General features: G+C 56.3%; 1 protein-coding gene across 12 annotated transcripts; it reads right to left on the reverse strand.

Annotated features, from left to right (window-relative positions):
* Nucleotides 1-613: 613 nt before the first annotated feature.
* CELF3 (CUGBP Elav-like family member 3) lies at nt 614-15,451 on the reverse strand. 12 transcript variants are annotated; one of them, XM_044757653.2, is made up of 14 exons: nt 15,396-15,451; nt 14,524-14,629; nt 13,228-13,310; nt 8,042-8,090; nt 7,486-7,614; nt 7,267-7,346; nt 6,066-6,209; nt 5,763-5,904; nt 5,373-5,522; nt 4,901-4,966; nt 4,464-4,601; nt 4,050-4,193; nt 3,226-3,363; nt 614-1,610 (listed from the first exon to the last, which is right to left on the reverse strand). In XM_044757653.2, the coding sequence occupies exons 4-13, from the start codon at nt 8,088-8,090 to the stop codon at nt 3,236-3,238; spliced, it is 1,170 nt and encodes a 389-aa protein (XP_044613588.1). In that variant the 5' UTR covers nt 13,228-13,310; nt 14,524-14,629; nt 15,396-15,451; the 3' UTR covers nt 614-1,610; nt 3,226-3,235. The 12 variants fall into 12 exon arrangements, 11 of the variants coding, with proteins under 11 accessions (XP_044613588.1, XP_070353020.1, XP_070353019.1 ...); XM_070496919.1 differs by having other exon boundaries at nt 7,486-7,611; nt 15,396-15,448; XM_070496918.1 differs by having other exon boundaries at nt 4,464-4,598; nt 15,396-15,431.
* Between the last annotated feature and the right edge of the window lie 2,723 nt (nt 15,452-18,174).

Here is an 18,174-nt window from a genome sequence, read left to right on the forward strand (position 1 = left end):
GGTAGTTGAAGCTGTGAGATGAGAGCATCACAGGCTTTGGAGTCTGACAAGCTGAGTTCAACTCCTGCAGCCATTCCTTAGTAGCCTGTGACTCTGGGTAAGTTAATTAACCTCCAGAGCCTCCATTTCCTTGTCTGTGAAATTATGTCCTGCCTCACAGAGGTTAAATGAGGAAATGCACATTAAGGGCCTAGAACAGAACCACATAGAGAGAAAATGCATAATAAATGGTGGTGGTCCAGTTAGCTCCTAGTGTCCCCACTGGTCAAGTGCAGGGACAGTCACACACATGAACAAAGGAGAAGTGGAGGTCTGGGATGTGAGGCTGCAAGTCCTCAGCCTTCAGAGAGACAGGGCTGGATACAGGAGAGAGGCCTGCTGACCTGCTTTCTTCCCTCTGTGTTTAGCTCTGCAGAGCATTCCAGAATTACGCCCCCAAAAAGGGCAGAAGAATAGCATCACGAAGCCGTGATAGGGCATGGACATGGCTCAAAGGCGAGGGCTGGCCTTCCTGGTAGACTTGTCTCTCCCAAACCTCGCTCTCCTCACCTCCCTCCCCACCACTCCTCAATGTGCACAAGCCCCTGCCCTCAACCTTCCAAGACTCTTATTTGATGCTTTTAAACATTTTTCTTTATTTAGACAGAAAAGACCAACTCTTTAAAATGCAATAAATAAATAAGTTAAGCATAGAGAAGTGTCTGAAACTGACTCCCCAGTCTCCCCTTACCGCTCCCCCCCACCCCAGTTCTTTTCCCTAAAACCTCTTCCTAAAGAAAATGATCAGGTAATAAACCCCTTTAGCCCTCCCTACACCCCTCCTCCCAATACCCAATTACCCCCCAAAGCAAAGGGAGAAATCAAGAGAGAGAAAAATCCAAGGGAAACATTGTCTAAACTCCCAGAAAGAGAGATGGCAGCGTCCGGGCCGGGCCGGGCTGGGTAACGCACGGGTGGTAGTGGTATTTACATGGAGGGGACCAGCAGAGACTGTAAACATTTTTAGGGGTTTGGGGGAGGTCTTTTCCTCGTGAAAGGAGGAGGGTCTCTGTGGCTGACTGGCGAAGAGGCAGCCCTCAGGGCTCCCCAACACCCTCCTTCGAGGGGGCCCTTGGGGGAGGCAGTGAGTTCTAGGGCTGGGAGCCCAGGGTTCAGGGATATCCTACCTCTAGCTGAGGGTTGCAGGGAATATGAGAACCAGCTTCTGAGAAACCCCTAATGTGGGGAAGAGGCTGGGCTGGGGCGTGTAGGGGAGGCCCCCGCTGCCCTCCCAGGGGCCCGCACAGGTAGAACAGGCCCACTGGTGGGGGAGTCAAGTGCGAATGCTGGGCACAGAAGGCCCATCACAGGAGCCCCAGCAGAAGGCAGATACCCCCAAGCCTTCGAGCCTGTTCCTTGCTCCCTCACAAAGGCCAAAAGGGCACCTGGGAGGAAACAGGCCCTTCAGGAGAGGTGGGGTGGTGGGAGTGGGCTGGTGTCCTGTGCCCCCAGGGCCATGAAGCAGCTTTTGCCTCAGAACCCAATCAAGGCCCAGGGCAGATGTGCAGAAAGGGCTGGGGCCAGTCGTGGGGAGAGGGATAGAGGTGCCCCTTCCTCTGGTGTCTCCAGACCTGTGAGGAAAGGAAACATGGGTGAAGCCATGGGGAAGAAGGCAGCTGATGCAGGTCACAGGCTCTCAGGGGGAAGAGGTGGCTGAGGGGGCTGACGCAGTATAGGATGGAGCTGCCTGAGGAAGGTGGGTCATCAGAAAGGCCTCAGTCCAGACTGAACCATTTGGCCCCTCAGCCATTCAACAAGAGGCAGGGATGGAGGAGATGAGAGGGAGAGGGCAAATGATACAAGAAACCAAAGGATATGAGGAAGGAAATAAACAGCCCGTGAGAAAAAGAAAGACTGGAAATACGGAGACAGGGACTAGAGGGGGAGAGAGGCAAAGAAATGAGACAACAAACAGGCAGGCAGAGATAACGCAGAGAAAGGAGAAGGGGTGCAGTGTATGGACAGACACCTGGAGAAAGAACAAGGGGGTATCTGCAAAAGGGACGCAGAGCAGGCCAGGGTAGGACCCGGAGCGGGGCTTAGGGCTGTAGTCTCGTGGGGTGAGACCCCCCTTGCCCTTAGAGAGGGCTCTCATTCCTTTTCGGAAGGGAACAAAGAAAGCAAGAGAGAAATGCACAGAACACAGACCACAGTCACCAACCACTGTTGACCAAGCACATCCCGCGAGCTGCCCCCGGCCCTGACCCTGGGCTGGGGGGCGCTTCCCTCCGCGGCCCCTCCCCAAATAACAAACAATCGGCTCCAAAGACAACACGCTCGTTCCATGCAACTTACAGGGGCCCGGAGCAGGGGTCCGGGGATGGGGGCTTCGGCCGACAATGGACACGGGCCCTGGGCTGGGGGGCCCCCAGGGTGGGGGAAGTTAAGCAGCCAGGATTGGGGGGAAAGGGGGAGAAACAGAAAATGTGGGTATTGTTCTTGGGTTGTGTTTTTTTTAGGGGTTTGGTCCAAAGGAGATTAAACAACACAAAAGTAACCAAAGCTCCCAGCTCTGTGGCCATGAGGTTGGGTGGTGGTGGGCAGTGGGATGGAGGGGAGCTGTTAAGTGAAATTCACAGGCAGTCCAGCCTTTTGGCCTCCTCCACCTGAACCAAAGCTGTTCCCGAGAGGCCTGAAGCTTGGACTCCCCCCAGTCTGTTCTGTGCACTCTCCACTGTCCCATGGTCTACTGCTACATATGAGAAATCACCTGGAGTCCAGGGCACCGAGGACCTGATGTCCCCACTTCTCAGGAGAACAGATATTCTAGGACATTCCAGTATCCTAAGCCAGCCCCCTTACTCCCCAAACTCTACTCCACTAATTCCACTCCAACCCAAAGGAAAACCAGAAAGAGAGAGACATACAGACACACAGACACTGACCAGACAAACAAGACCAGATATTGGGGAAGAACTGGGGAGTGGACACAGATGTATACAGACTTGGCTCTCTCTGAGGTCACAGTGTATGTGTGCGTGTGCGTGAGAGACAGAGAGAATGACTTGATGATTGAAAAACAGCTGAGGGACTTGCTCCAGATTCCTGCTTCAAGTGCCCAGAGTCAGGTGGGGTAGAGTGGCCATCCCTGAGGTTAGTGGCAGAGGGTTTGGGGGAAGTCCAAGTGAGGGCCCTGGCTGCAGTGTGTGGGGGATGGAGAGGTCACAGGACATGAGCAGGACCCACCTGGGGGCCCTCAGTAGGGCCGGTTGGCATCCTTAGGCCGCTTTAGCTGGACTTTGAGGCGCTTCATGCCAATCTGGAAACCGTTCATGGCCTGGATGGCAGCCTGGGCACTGGCTGGATTGTCGAAACTCACAAAGCCTGAGGTGAGAGGGGCATAAGGCCCAGCCCAGTGCCCCCTCACTCTCCTGTACTTAGGGCCAGGGCCTGCTCTTTGGTTCCCCAGCACCACCCTACTTCCTCCAGGTATCCCAAATGGCCCGAAAGCTGCCCAGCACATAGTAGGCATTCAGTAAGGAGTTGCTGTTGGACAACTTGAATGAATCCAGCCCAGCTACTCACACACCCTAGGACATTCTTTCCAGTGGTCTTTGAATGACAGCCCCTTCCTCAGCCTGGAGAGCTCTGCCTTTTGAAAACACTGCTTCAGCCCTACATGACTTCTGAAGCAGGCAGGACAAGAACGTTCCCTTTCTCCCCTGAGGCAGCCTTTCAAAGATGCGAAGGCAACTAAACCCAGCTCCCTAAGCCTTCCTTTTGAAAACCAACATTCCCATTCCTGAGCCTCTTCCAGACCTCATGGAGCATGAATTTGACCAGTTCTTAAGGAGAAAAGATGAAGCTGTGGTTTTCTGGAGGAAGTGGTGGCCTGGGCAGCAGCTGGTATGGGATGTAAAAAATGGTTCTTTCAGACTCTTGGACAATCTGGATTTCAAATATTGGGCCCTTTGGGACCATAAGTGCCTTCATATGTATCAGACCTTGTCCTTATTTGGACTTTGGCAAAAATGTGTCATATTTTATCTTTTGGATCATCATATTCTTACCAAAACACTTGCTCTGATTGGTGGCCCGGTCAACAAAGACTTTAGCTGAGATGACGTGGCCAAAGGGGACAAACATCTGGAGGATCTCTGAGTCAGTGAACTCCTGGGGCAGGTGGTAGATGAAGATGTTGCAGCCGTCAGGGCCTGGGTGGCAGCAGAGACAGAAGGGAGAGCTCGGTGATTGGGAGCCAGACTCAAGGAACCAGCGCCCCGGGGAAAGCAGGTCCTGGGAGGACCCTCCAGTCCCAGTCCCCAACACATGGGCCAGGGCGCCAGCCACTCATCCCCACTCGCTTTCTCCCCCATACATGGGGCCAGAGCTGGGCTTGGAGCAGGTGACAGGGAGTCCCAAGCCCGACAAGGGCAACCTATCCCTGAAGGCTCTCAGCTGGGAGGACCCCACCCAGGCTGCACCTTCCCGCTGCTGCTGCTGCTGCTGCTGCTGTTGCTGCTGCTGCTGCTGCTGTGGGGGAGGTGGGGGCTGCTGGGCGACCAGGGCAGGAGGCTGCGGGAACGCAGGTGCAACCAGGCTGTAGGCTGCCGGGTAGGCTGCTGGGGTAGGGAGAACAGAGAGAGCTAACAGGGCTCCCGAGATTCCCCTGGACCCTGCCCTCCCAGCCAGCCCTGTCTCCCCTCCCCTGGCCCAGGCCAATGGAGTCGACAGGTGGCAGAGAAGGAGCTGCCTCAGAACCTGGGTGCACTGCCCCTCACGGTACATCCTCACCGTAGGGCCTGTCAGTAAGCCGGCAGGGATGGTTGGCAGGGAGCCACGAAGCCCAGACCCAGCTTCCGGGCCTCTTTTCCTCTTGTCACCCCTCCCCCCAGGCCAGGCGTGGGCTGGGACCCCTCACCTGTATAGTGCTGCATTCCTGCGTAGGCCTGCTGCAGGGGGTCCACGGGGGCCGCGGGGCTCTGGGCTGGGGAGAGCAGATCGTGAGAGAGGGGGTAGGACGCAGCTGGGGGTCCCACCAGCGCCTCTCTGAGCAGAGGCTGGGCAGGTGGGAAGGAGAGTCTCATCCAGGTGTGGGGTATGAAATGAGAGGGTGGAAATGCACAGAGTAGTGGGAAGAGGGGAGAGCCCGGCATTAGCACGACTGGAGTCTGTGACTGGCTGTGCAACCTTGGACAAGTCACTTCACCTCTCTAAGCCTCAACTTCCCTGGCTGAGAAAGGGAAGGAGCACGCCTGCCCAGGATAACAGAGTAGAAGAAAACGCCTTTACCCCTGAAGCCAGGAGAGGGAAGCTGGGTCGTGGCTGCTGGCAATGGGAGTGGGGGCTTGGATAGTCGCTGGGAAGAGGGGTGGGCAGGCAGAGACCCCCACCTGGGTAGGGGTGAACCCCGTTGGGATACAGAGCATCAGGGGCAGGCTGCCCAGTGGGCTGGGTGGGCACCGGGCTGTAGCCGTTGACACCCAGGGCAGCAGGGATTGCAGAGACAGGCGTGGCAGCGATGGCAGGAGGGGTGCTGGTTCCTGGGGAAGAGAAAGTGACAGAAACAGAGCAGAGAAGCAGACACACACACAAATGCAGAGAACCAGTCAGCAAGTCTGAGGGCAGAGGGGAGGAAGCAGGCTACTCTGACCCCTGAGCATCTTCTGGACCCCATGGCTTCCCTGAACAATGCCCTGCGCCCCCTCTCTATCCCCTCCGTGTGGTAGTTCCCCTGATTGTCCCGTTCATGCCTTGCCCAGCCTGCCTTGGCTGAGCCTTACCTGAGGATGGGGTGATGGGGGTGGCAATGAGGCCATTGGCGTTGATGGCGGCCATGTGCTGCATCTGCACGGCAGCCATGGTGGCCATGGGGCTGAGGTAGGCACTGTGAGCCGCTACCAGGGCCGCCTGCTGCTGCATCAGCTGAGGGAAGGGGAAGAGAGGAGAGTGGGGCCAGGCCCCCTGTGCCCTGGCCTGGCTCCCCTCCCAACCCTGGGCCTTGGCATTGGGAGGGTGGGGGCAGGACACAGGAGGCCGGGAGGAGAGGGGGTGGGCCAGGCCCAGCTCCAGGGGGCAGTGCTCACGGCCTGGGTGTAGGCGCTGTAGGCTCCAAACTGGAGGGCAATAGGGCTGAACATGCCCAGCTGGGTGGCCACCTGCTGCATTCGGCGGAGACCTCGCTCCTTCTCTGTGTCAGCAAACTTCACCACCAGGCTGGACGAGGCACCCTGGGCACAGGCCCCACATATGGTCAGAGGGACAGAGTCCGGAGTCTCTTCTCCCCAGAGCTCTCAGGACCTGGCCTCAGTTCCACCACTCACGGGTTGGCCTTTTTGGGAGGATAGCCATCATTGTGCCTCTGTCAAATGGGGAGAGTTTCATCCCCCCCTCCCCCAGTGCCAGGATGTGCAAGAGACTGGAAAGAGTTGAGGACTGTGAAGCCATGTACTTGAACAGGGAAAGGCCTATTGGAATGCAAAGGGCATCCCTGGCTGCTCTGTGAGGCTTGTGAGCTGCAAATCATCCCTAGGGTGGATCAGCCACAGCAAATGTTTCATCTCAGGCTAGTCTTGCCTTGTAGCCACCCCACCCTCTTACCATGACTTCCACCCCCACACTCCAATCCTCATGTCAGGGAATGCAGCCTCAAATTTTAATACCAGCCTGAACCAAATAAAAACCAAATTGGAACATTTGCAAGGACTGTCAGAATCCTAGAATCTAGAGTGCATCTCTATCTGATGCTCCATCCTCTCGACCAAGTGCCTTCTAAGTGCTTGCCCACTGTTGGAGAACCTCGAGTTAGGAGAAGCTTGCCTCCTTCAGAGCCAGCTAGGTCCATTTTAGAGGTTTGCTCTGCTGGGGGGCCCTCCACGAGTGCAGCCAGCTGACCCACTGCTAATATGTGGGGGCAGCAGAATAAATGTGTGGAGGGCATGTGGGGCCTCTAAGCAAGTGTCCTGAAGCCCAGCCAATAAGGGTGGGGGGCTATGGGAAGGTGGGAAAAGAGGCAGGAGATGAGGAGAGGGCTGAAGGATGGAGCAGGCAGGAGGAGGCTGAAGGCATTTGGACTGAAGATGAGGGATGGGGTTAGGGGATAAGAGGTAGGGGATGTTATGTGAAATGTGAAGCTGTCCCTGAGAGGTTTGATTCTTCTGCCAGAAAATTCTTTTTGAATAAATTCAAAGACCCCATCCAGAATGGACTGCCCCCTCTGAGCCAGGGCCTGATGGTGGGCCAGGCAGGGCTAGAGAGGCCTGAGGGCCCCAGGGTTGCGGGGCTTACCGGCAGGGTCCGGCTGCTGTGAAGGGTATTGATGGCCGCCTGGGCCTCGGCGTGGGTCTGGAACTTCACGAAGGCGCAGCCTAGAGCATTCAAGAAGGAGGAGGAAAGGGTGAGTGCCCAGCGATGATGGCCCCCACAGTCTCCATTGCCCAGGGAACCAGTGGGGGAAGGGCGGGAAGGCCAGAGGGCCTGGTCGGGAAAGGTGTAGTGGGTGGCTACCTTTGCTGGTCCCATCTGGCCCCCGGAGCACAGTGCACTCATCTATGGTCCCAAAAGGCTCGAACATCTTCCGGACGTCCTCATCTGTCTGCTGCTTCCCTAGCATCCCCACAAAGAGCTTCCGGTCTTCTGGTGGGTAGGGCACAGGAGGAGGGGCATGTTCAGGGTCTCCTCGATGCTTTTCCAGCCCTGTTCCAGCTTGGGACTGTCCCACCCCTTCACCTTCAGCTCTTCCCTGGAGCTCCAGACACTCCCCTCACCCTAGGGACCAATGTCTCTAGGGTGTGAAAGGGTGATGGTTCAGGGATGGGGTCCAGTTACATAGAGTGCTCATCCCAGTTCTCAAGGACTTGCACGCCACTCCGGGCCTCAGTTTTGCCATCTGTACAATGGGCCAGATCACAGCCCCTTCGGCCATGCTGACTCCTATGCCCAGTTTGACTGGGAGCCCTTCAGAATTCTCAGATTTTCTTCAGGAAAGGCTGCCCCTCAGCTACTCCAAGCTCTAGGTTGGGGGTTGCGGGAGAGGGACTGAGTCCAAAGGTACAGAACCTACCTCCTCGGCTCTCGCTGTCGGCTGGCTTGACCTGGATCGGCCTGTTCATCTAAAGGAGAGAAGAGAAGGCAACTTCTGGAGACCTCTTCTGAACATCCCAAGAACCCTCCCCAGGCCAGGATCTGCAGAGAGGCTAGAGCAAGTAAGCCCAGGCCCAGGCGGTTTCCTCAGCCCTCTAAATTGCTGATGGGAAGAAAGGGACAGGGCCTAATCTTGTTTAGGATTAGGACCAGAGGGGATTAGAGGCAGTGGAAGGAGAGGATGTAGAGGAGGATGCTCAGGGGGCATGGCTCCAGGCTCAGGTAGAGCCCCAGACGACTTGGGGGATAGGTGCTGCTCTCCTTAGGGGGAGAATGGGGACCTGGGCTCCAAGATAGAGCCCAACCAGGGGCTAGTATTCAACAAGAGCTGCCTCAGTTCTACAAAGTAGGAGCACCTCATCAAGAAGCCCCAAGGAAGACTCTAGACTGAGGGAGACCCCACAGATGCTCCCACTTCCCTCTGACCCCTAGAGGTGTATCTGCCTCTCTTTCTGCCCCCTTACACCCCTTGACCCCAGGGGGAAGGCACTTGGGCAGGACAAAGGGAGCAGATGCCCAGTCTCCGTGGCAACGGGAGAATGCGCGCCATGGCAACCGCCCACTCAGCCTGATTTATCCGTCCCCGTCGCCCTGGCGACCGTGGTGACGTCATAACTTCTGCTGCTCCACACACCCGGAGAAGGAGTGGTAGTGGGGGGGAACAGGGTATGCTGGGGGTGGAGAATTTGGTGGGGGCTGGGAGGTGGGGGAGGGGCCCAGGCAAGCTTCCTGATTCTGGGGAGAGGCGTGCTGAGCAGGCCCTGCAGGGGCCATGCTGTCTCTTCTCCTGCCTTCCTCCTGCAGATCAAATCCTTGGTGTCTCACAGCCCAGAGGGCTCTTAAGGAGGAATCGCTGTCCCGTGCTCTTCGAGATTCTCCCTGCTCCTGGTAGTCCTCCAGAGCTCTCTCCTCTCCCCTGTTCCTGCAGTATCATCTCCCTTTGTTCAGCCTCCAGTGGAAATGCAGACATCCCCAGTTCCACTCTCCATGTTCTTGTCTGGCGAGAGGACTTGGGAATGACTCCTGCAGGCTGATTTCCTTAACCAGGGTGGGGAGCATCTAAGGAACTGGAGACGGAGGGGAAGGACTCAGTGTTTCATGTCTGAAAATATTTTGCTATTGAGGGCTTCGACTGCTGGGGCCACACCTGGTCGCCCCACTCATCTGATGGTGTGGCAGTTCTAATCCCAGTGACCAAAAGTAAATAAATAAACCAAAGAAACCCTTCACCTTCACTCTGAGGGTGGGGCTCAAGTTATCCTCAGGAAAGGCACTGGACTTCAAGGACTGGCCCTGCCACTCACTAGCTGGGTGGCCTTGGACAAGTCATTTCTCTCCTCTGGGCCTTGGCTTCCTCATCTGTAAATCGGGCTGGATCAGGCAGTCTTGAGTCAGCTTCCCCTCAGCTCTAGTATTCTAGCATCGGAGGCCTTGTGTGTCATCACTTAACACAGAGAAGTGCGGAAATGATAGTTGCCCCTGCCCCTTCTCACACTGGACCCTCTTCCCGGGTATCAATTATGTCAGTTAGTCTGGCTGGACTCTGCTGGTGAGGTAGGTATTGCCAGCCCTGGATCAAATCTAAGCCCCACCTCAACCAATACTCCTTCCCTGACCCCCCCCCCCCATCACTGAATCTGACAGCAGCTGGTGGGGGTGGGAGGTAATAAGAGTCACACAAATCCTTCGGCCAATCTGCCCCAGCTTTATCCTCCACCAATCTGGGATTATCCCATCGGAGGTTCAGTCTCCTCGGGAGCGTGTGTGTGTAGCAGGGGTGGGGATCAGACGCTCAGGGCTCCCGGTCTTTTACCCTCCTCTCCTGTACTCTCACCAAAGCAACCAGGAAGTCGCCTCACAGGCATCTCAGCAGCCAGCCCCCACCCCCAGTACATGAGATGTAGAATCAGAACCAGAGAATTATGCTTGGCACTAAAGCCTTCCCACAGGCCCCTGGGGATATGTTATTCTAGGTGGGGATGCGGAACCTGGGACCCAGAGTGAAAGGATGCTGTTCCCTCCCTGCACAGGCTCCCGGCCACAAAAATAGCATCTCAATAAATATCCACAGCTGATATGGGTTCACACAAAGACACACGCAAGTGTACAGACCACAGCACAAAACACGTTGATGGAAAGTTCCCCCACACTCCCTCACAGACAGTCTCCCTCCGTGGCACCCAATGCCCCATTCCCAGCCTCCTCCTTCTTGGCCTGGCACATCCTGTGGGAAGCTCAGTCTTTGTTAGCTCAGCTTGGGCACACCTGCCCCCTCCCCTGAGTCCAGCTGGGCCCTGTTTACCTGCCAACCTGGTGCACCAGGCGCCTCTCTTCCCTAGCTACCACCCGCCAGGTGATAAGCCCTCCTGAGGGCCTCCCAAAGAAGAAGGGGCTATTTATACTCCAGCCAATATCACTGAGACCCCCAAGCAACACAGTCACTTGTAAGGCCCTCGTCCTTCTCACCAGTAGTGAAGACCCCACTTCTAAGAAGAGCTCAGCATTGCCACAAAATCTACTTCTCCTGAGGGCACAGGTCTGGTGCCCTGCTACTCCTGGCTCCAGATTTGCGCCTGGTGTCCCAGACCACACACAGGTCCTCTTCTCGGAGCCAGAATCCACCCACCCAGCAGCAAGAGGACAGGGAGGGCCCATGTGCCCAGAGTGGGATTTTGGCCCAAGTAGAGGGGGAAAGGCAGGCCAGACAGAGGGAGCCCTCACACGGCCACCTCCAGGAGGCCACACCCCGGTCGCAGGAAGAATCCAGGGACCTGAGGCAGAGCCACTCCTGGGAACTCCTAGGGGAGAGAAAAGGAAGTGGGGTTCCACAGCCATAGGCCCAGCCCCCATTCTTTCTCTCTGCAGCCCAAAGCATCACCCTAATATGGTGGCACCTTCCAGATTCTGGGGTGACAAAAATGGAGAGAAAGGAGAGAGGGCTAAATGCCCCCATTAAAAAAGAACTTGCAATAGGAGGGCAGGGAGACTGGAAGCAGGAAGAACTTCCCAACACAACTGTGCAAGAGCTGGCACACTGTGCACACACACACAATGACCATCTGAGGGAAAACACTGTTGCCAGGAAGGCAGGTGGCAGAGAAAAGACAAGGGGTCAGGCAGAGCTGGTCACACTTCTCTGCTCCCCGAGACAGCCCTGGTCTGCTCCCTAAGCCCCCAGCAGGGGATCCCCCTTGGAGGACGGAACCCCTCATTTCCTACTGGAGGCTCTGTCAGGTCCCTCTGGATTCTGTCCCCTGGGGAGAGGCCAAAATGGAGAGCTCAGCATCACCTGGGAGCTCAGGGGCTGAAGGGCAGGGCTAGACAATCATTAACCAGGGTGCACTTCTCATCACCTCCCGCCCTAGGCTTTATTTCCTCAGGAAGGGGAGGCAGCACCTTTCTACACCCAGGACCCAAGATGGCGACCTGCCTGGGCTGTGCACGCAGCTGGAGGGAGACAGACCCAGGGCGGATGCCCCCAGCTGGCACAGACCGCCCTGGGCTCACGCCCACCCACAGGCAGTCTCTCTCACCCAAGTCCCCACTCCAGGCTCCCTTCTCTCCACCTTCTCCCTTGCCCCACTCTGGTTTCTGCAGGGGCCCTGAGAGAGGAGATAACAGAGACAGAGAAACAGCAATGGAGATGAAAACTGTTGACTGGTCTGGGGCCTCCGCGGAGAAAAGGAAGAGGAAGGAAAGTCGCGGAGTGATGTGATGGGAACCAGGCTTCCCAGGGATGCATGTGCCCAACCCACACACCTGGCCTGGCAGGCATGCGTATGCACACACACACACAGACATGCATGCGTGCTCCTTGGATCCCAAGCCTACTCACACACATGCACGGATCCTTAACTCCGTGAGCAATGGCTGTTCGGGCGCCTTGCCACTGACTGGGATAAGATAGTGGAGTGAGGGCGGGTGCTGGCAGTTGGATTTGCTTTCCTAGTGGTACTAAAGGTCTGAGGGCCACCGAGTGGGTAGGGCAGAGACGTATGGAGGGTTTGCAGGTGGGAGTGCTTGAAATAGTTCTAATTTTCCTAGATCTCCACACCCTCTTTCTCCGTCGGTTTTGTCTATTTCCCTCGTAGGAAAAGATGGAGAATCAGCCTCATTCTCCAGCTCCCACAGAGGGGAAGGAGTAGAGGCTGTGACAGGTGTGTCTCCAGCACCCAGACTGTACTTAGCAAGTGTTTGCTGTGGGGGTGGATGAAGTTACCTCTGAGGAAGTACTTCTTGGGGCTCACAGTGCGAGCGGCAACAGAAGCAGATAGATAGGAAAGAAAGGGCACGTCCTTGCCTCCCAGCTTGTGTAATTGCGGGGCAGTCTGAGATTCTTTATTCCTGCCCTTTCCAGCCTAGGCCTGGGACAATCTGCAAGGCTGACTGAGGTGAAGACACAAAGAGCTCTGACCTTGCAGGAGGGAGGCCACATCAAAGGCCACTGCTGCCTCCCTGGGCACAATTGGCAGGGTCAGGCATGATCCTCCATTGTGATGGCTGCCCCTGCCTTTGCTTGCTCCCCCAATTCCTACTCCCAGCCCAGGCCCACCCAGGCCCTGCTCTCCCCTGATGCCCTGTGGCCCTGTTCCTGTGGCTTTTCCTGGGAGACATGAGGGGAGCCTGTCTGAGCTCAGAAGCCAGCAGGGAGATACCAGTCCAGCAGGCACCAGCTGCCCATCTCAGCCTACAGGCACCCTTCCCCCATCACACAGCCAGACTTCCTCCCCAGAGCCACAAAAGAAGGCCTGGGTGCCTCCTGCTCATTCTGCCCCACAATTGGTGTCCAAAGTCTTCTCCCCATGCCTCTCAACCAAGTACTGCTAAGTGTTGCCCTGTGAGCAGGTTGGGAAGTGGGGAAGTGGGGAAGGGGCTGCATGTGCTCCACGCAAAGGTCACATTTACTCCCCGAATCACTGTTTTCCTTCTGTCCAGGTGAGAAGAAATGCATGCATCAACAGCAAGAAAGAGGGATGCTAGAAGGAGAGAGGGACTTGCTGGTGATGAGAGGTGAAAAACATGCTTAGTCTCTTGGGAAGGTGGTGAGCCCTCTGCCCCTTCTAAGGCCTTTCTCAGCCCCCTGGCCCTGGGAAGGCTGGGACTCACCCCTGGAAGCGTCTTCTGTTCGTGCAGGGCGCTCTGGGCCTTCAGGGCTGAATCGCGGGCACAGTATGTCAGGAAGGCACATCCTGAGGAGGGGCAGGGGCAGAGAGACCCGGTGGGGAAGTGAGTCCCCCGTCTCCCCTCCCTAAAAGGCTCCCCTCCACAAGACTGAGGACTGGGAAGCTTGCCACCTTCTGTCTGCTGGGGTGGGGAGGTGTCTGAGAGGGGGTGGGCATTCCGCCCCAGGGAGTCTCTGGGCTGATGGGAACGGCAGGGACCCAGAGCCCGGGAGGCTTAAATGGTGGTGGTGATGGAAGAGGGACAGCGCTTGGGCTGTCAGGAGACAAGCTTTGTGCGGGGGGAGGAGAAGGGGCATGTGATCGCTGGATAAGTACGTGTAGTGTGGTTTCCTCTCTTCCTCAACTGGCCTCCTTTCCCCTTTCTCCTTTGCCTCCATCTCCCTCCATCTTGGTCAGCATCACCCCTCTCCTCTCCCATTTTCCCTATTTCCTCATCTCTCTCCAACTCCACAGGAGGCAGGCGAAGGGTGGAGAGTGGAACAGAGGAGAAGGAAAGGGAAGAGCAGTTAGCCGGAAGTCCCTGGGCCAGTGGAGAGGAGGCAGTGTGGCCTTTCGGACTCCCGGCACCTGGAGATCTCCGAGTCCTGACCCCGGCCAGCCGGACTCTGCTTAGCCGCACAGTTCTTGGACAGGCCTGAGGTGCTTCCTCTCTTCGCCCCTCCTCTCTTCACTTTCAAGTCCCCCACACTTCCCAGATCTTTACCAATCTCTGTGCTTCATATCCTGCTTCCCAGATCCCTCTCTTTAGTCCTGGAGCTGCCCTGCCCAGTCCATGTCCACTCTTTCCAGGTTGAGCACCTGACTCCGTGTCCTGACCCCCATCCCAATAGTATCTGAGACTACTAAGACTCGTACTCTTGCACGCACGCACACACACACACACCTGCCCAGCTCCTTGTCTCCCAAACCAGCTGTTTTGTTCCTCCATCCTTCCTTGAGTTCATCCACGACACCCCCCTCATCTCTGGGATCCACATCTCTGCAGCCCCCTTGACAACTCTTCCCCCAAACAGGCCCTCCTTAGTCCTCCATCTGGAGTCCCCTGGTTACCATAGGTGAGTTCTCTTCTAGCTCCTCCATCCACACTCCCCAGACCCTGAACTCTTTTCCTTCCAGATCAGCCCTCTCCAGCCATTCCATCCCTCCAGCCTGGCTTCCCCCTCCTCCCAGCCTCCCAGCCCACTCCCTGAAGCCTCTCCAACCTGGCCTGACCCCTCACCCTTGTGCAGCCCGGTGTACTTGTCCTTGATGACAGTCAGCTCGAAGATCCGACCAAACTGTTCGAAGATGGGCTTCAGGTCCTTTTCCTCCAGATGCCTCGGGATCTGCCCCACAAACAGCTTGATGGCATCCGGCTCCTTCATTGAGGCGGCCCAGGAGGAGGGGCCGAGGGGAACAGGGAGAGGCCCGAAGGCCAGGGGGAGCTGCCTAGCAAGGAGGCAAGTGGTGGGGCCCGGGGCCCAGTCGGGGCTAACTTTCCCTTTGGCCCCCAACCACAGTGCTGAGCAGAGGGGTAGCTCTTCACACAAAGGAGGCCCAGGGAGTTGAGGGCTAGGGGTTAGGGGTCTAGGCAGACACTTTCATGCCACCAGGGGGCATAGCCCAAATGGACGATCTCCCTCCCAGAGATTTGGCAAATATCCCAGGATGGGGGTCAGTGTCACCAAGACCTGGAGGGTTAGGTTGTAGCAGGGGCGTTGGAAACTGAGGGTTGAGATAAGAGCTGGAGGTGGTGGAATGGGCCTGAGGAGGGCAATGGGGATGGAGGCTGAGGGGTTAGGGGCCTGGTATGGTTGCCAGCAGCGTCAGTGGGGGGTGGCGGGGGGTGGCACTCCTGATGTGGGGCAGGTGGAGCTGTCGTTGGCTTCCCTGGGAGGACACCTCCCCTGTGGCTGATCCTTCTGCTGGGTCCGAAGATCCCTGATGCCAGATGCTTGATCTCTGATGGCGGCAGGGCTCCGGGGGTCCCTTCTGCCCTGCCGCCCCCCTTCAGGTCCTCCCCTCAGCCCCCCTCCCACCCCCACCCCGGACCCCGGGCCTGGGCTGCTGCTGGCTGCTCCCGCTGCTGGGGCTGCCTGCTTTCCCGGTCACCTGGGTCCCGGAGCTCTGCTCTCCGGCCGCGCTCTCCTCAACAAAAACCTCCCCCCTCCACACCCCCCTCCCCACTCCCACCTCCTTTCCCCTGACAGCAGTGATGTCAGTCTCAGGGGTGGAATACAAATTCTCTACCCTGGAGAGGGACGCACAATCCAGACAAGAGCCACGCCCTCTTTCTATCTCCTTCCTCTCTGACTCCCCTCCCGCCCCCAGAAGAGAAGAGCAGCTGGTCCTGTTGATAATAACCCTTCCCCCAGCTTACTTCCCAATCACGAGTTGGGCAAGGCACTAAGATGGAGAATTTACAGAGGAGCCCTAAGGTGGGGTCCATTGTTCCGGGGGCTGGAGCTGTCCCCGGTGCTGGAAGAGAAGACCCGGGAGAGGGGAACAGGGGGGAGGAGGAGAGGGGAGCCGGTATCTGGGGAGACAGAGAGTGGGGAGCCAAGGAAAGAAATCAGGGAAAAGAAAATGGCATAGAACAGTTGGACAGGTTAGGTGGGGAGGGAGGTGTAGCTGGGGAGCGAAGCAGGGCACAGAGCCCGGGGGAAAAAGGGCAGAAGGGACCAAGAGAGGAGAGATGCAAAGGGGGCAGGGAAGGGGAGAGCGGGGTGAGATGAGTGCAGAGAGGAAACTGTGGATTTTCCGGAAAAGGAACCAAGAAAAACTATATCTTGCTGGCATTTGCTGACGCCCCCTTCTCTCCCTCTGGGGGGTTTGTGTGTATAAGTGTGTGGGCAGGGAGGCGCGCTGGGGATGGCGGGAGCCCTCACTTGTGAGCTCCTTGAAGACCAGGACTTCATTTAATTCAGCATTTTACTGTTCACGTGTCTAGCACAGTGTCTTGTTCATACGTAGTAGGTGCTTAACAAATATTTCTCAAATAAACAGTTGATGCAAAGAACCTCTGACAAGAGTAGATTCCTGGTTCCTTCAGCGGGAAGAACCACAGCTGTGAAACTTCCCTTTAGGGCAGAGGAAATCCAGGTACTCCTCCCTGTGCCCCCTCGCCCTTAGATTCCTCGAGTGGGACTTTCTAATTAAGTCAAATAGCAAAGAGGGGTGGGGAAAGCACATTTGGGGGCCATTACTCCCCTAAACAACCATGCTTCCATGGATGACCAGTTTGCCCCATAATCTCGAAGGAGCTTGACCCCTCCATACACCGGGCCCACTCACAGCTCCCCCTCAATGCAGGGAGTACCTGCTGACATCAAACCTCCTAGATGGGGTGGCCCCTGCGTGCCGTCAGGTGTGCACTGACTGACTTACAACGAGGCTCATAGCTTTTGGCTTTTGTGGAACAGCCTGCCTCCTGTCATTCCCTTCTTCATCCCAGAGTGGGGCTGACGTCTCTACAGTGGCACTGGTGTCTCTGAAATAAGTCCCAACAGAATCCCCGCAGCACCCACTCCTCAGCTCTCGGGGCAGGCAGGCTTCTCTCCTGGAAGAGAAGTGATGTGATAGCGCTTAGATGGCACTTACTGTCTCAGGCATTGTTCCAAGTGCTTTATGTTTACTAACCTGTTTAACCTTCAGCAACACCCTATGTTGTAGGTTCTATCACTGTCTCCGAATAAAGGTGAGGAAACCAAGGCATAGAGATTAAATGACCTGCCTAAGGTCACACAGCTAGAGAGAGGTCTAGCTGAGAGTGGAGCATGGGCAGTCTGGCTCCTGAGTCCCCACGTTTAACTCCCACATCAAATACTCCTCCTAGGAATGGAGGGAGTGGTTAAGCCTGGCCTTTCTTCTTCTTGTGTCTTCATTTGGGCCCTGGGTGAGAGATGTCCTTTCTACTGCTTGATTCTCCATTGACCACCTTCCATCCTCCTTTAGCCTGAGTTTCTGTTGCCTGAAGCCACATTCTGGCAGGTGTGTATGTCTGAGTGTGTGTATGTGTGGACACTTCATCAAACGGATGCTCAGGCCCTTCCAGTAGGGTCCCCTAAGATGGGTGGGTTGAGGGAGATGGTAGAGGACCCAGTGTTGGGTGGTCAGAATATGATGGCAGTGCCAGGGAATCAGGAGTGCAGACACATCTGGAAAGTAACTTTCCACTCACCTCCCCACCCCCACTGCTCCTTTTCTTGCCTTCTAATCTGATCTTGGTATTTATGGAGATGCTAAACAGATCATGCCCTCTGAGGATGGAGCCTAGGAAGACCCCCACAGCCCTGCTGATCTCATTACTCTGTGTCTTGTCAGCAGATCTGCCGCCCTGCTGCTCATTCAGTCTTAGGGCTAATCATATTAATTGAAATATTAAACATTCACAAAAATGAATTATAATGAACTCCCTTCTCTCCTCCTTCCAGTCAGCAATTGGGAAGAGAGCTGCAGGCAGCAAAACACCTCCAATCCTTCACTTAGTTTGTGGTCCCCGATGGAAGGTTTCAGTCTGAGAGGAGAGAAGAGGTGGGAGGTCTGGTCAGGCCCTCCTTGCTGGGTGACTGGGGGCTCATCTCTGTTTTCCTTCAGGCTGTGGGGGAGGGGAGCCATGTGAAGTAGAGACTGGAGGGAAAACCCTGTGACTCAGAGGACCATGCTGGGGGGTTGCTCTCCAGGAGGCAATGAGGCTTCCCAAGCCCTAGTTCCTCCAAGGCACTTTCTCTGCCCACCATCACGAAACTCACCTTCTTCCTTATTCCTCCGCACTCAACGCTAAGCTGCCCTACATAAAAAGATTATTGACTAAAAAGGGAGAGCTCTACTCCTAGTTTTAGATTCTTAGGAAATGAGAAATGCTGAATAATTGGGATGTTTTTCAGGAAGG

Source organism: Equus asinus, chromosome 25 (assembly GCF_041296235.1).
Source record: "Equus asinus isolate D_3611 breed Donkey chromosome 25, EquAss-T2T_v2, whole genome shotgun sequence".
Classification (NCBI taxonomy): domain Eukaryota; kingdom Metazoa; phylum Chordata; class Mammalia; order Perissodactyla; family Equidae; genus Equus; species Equus asinus.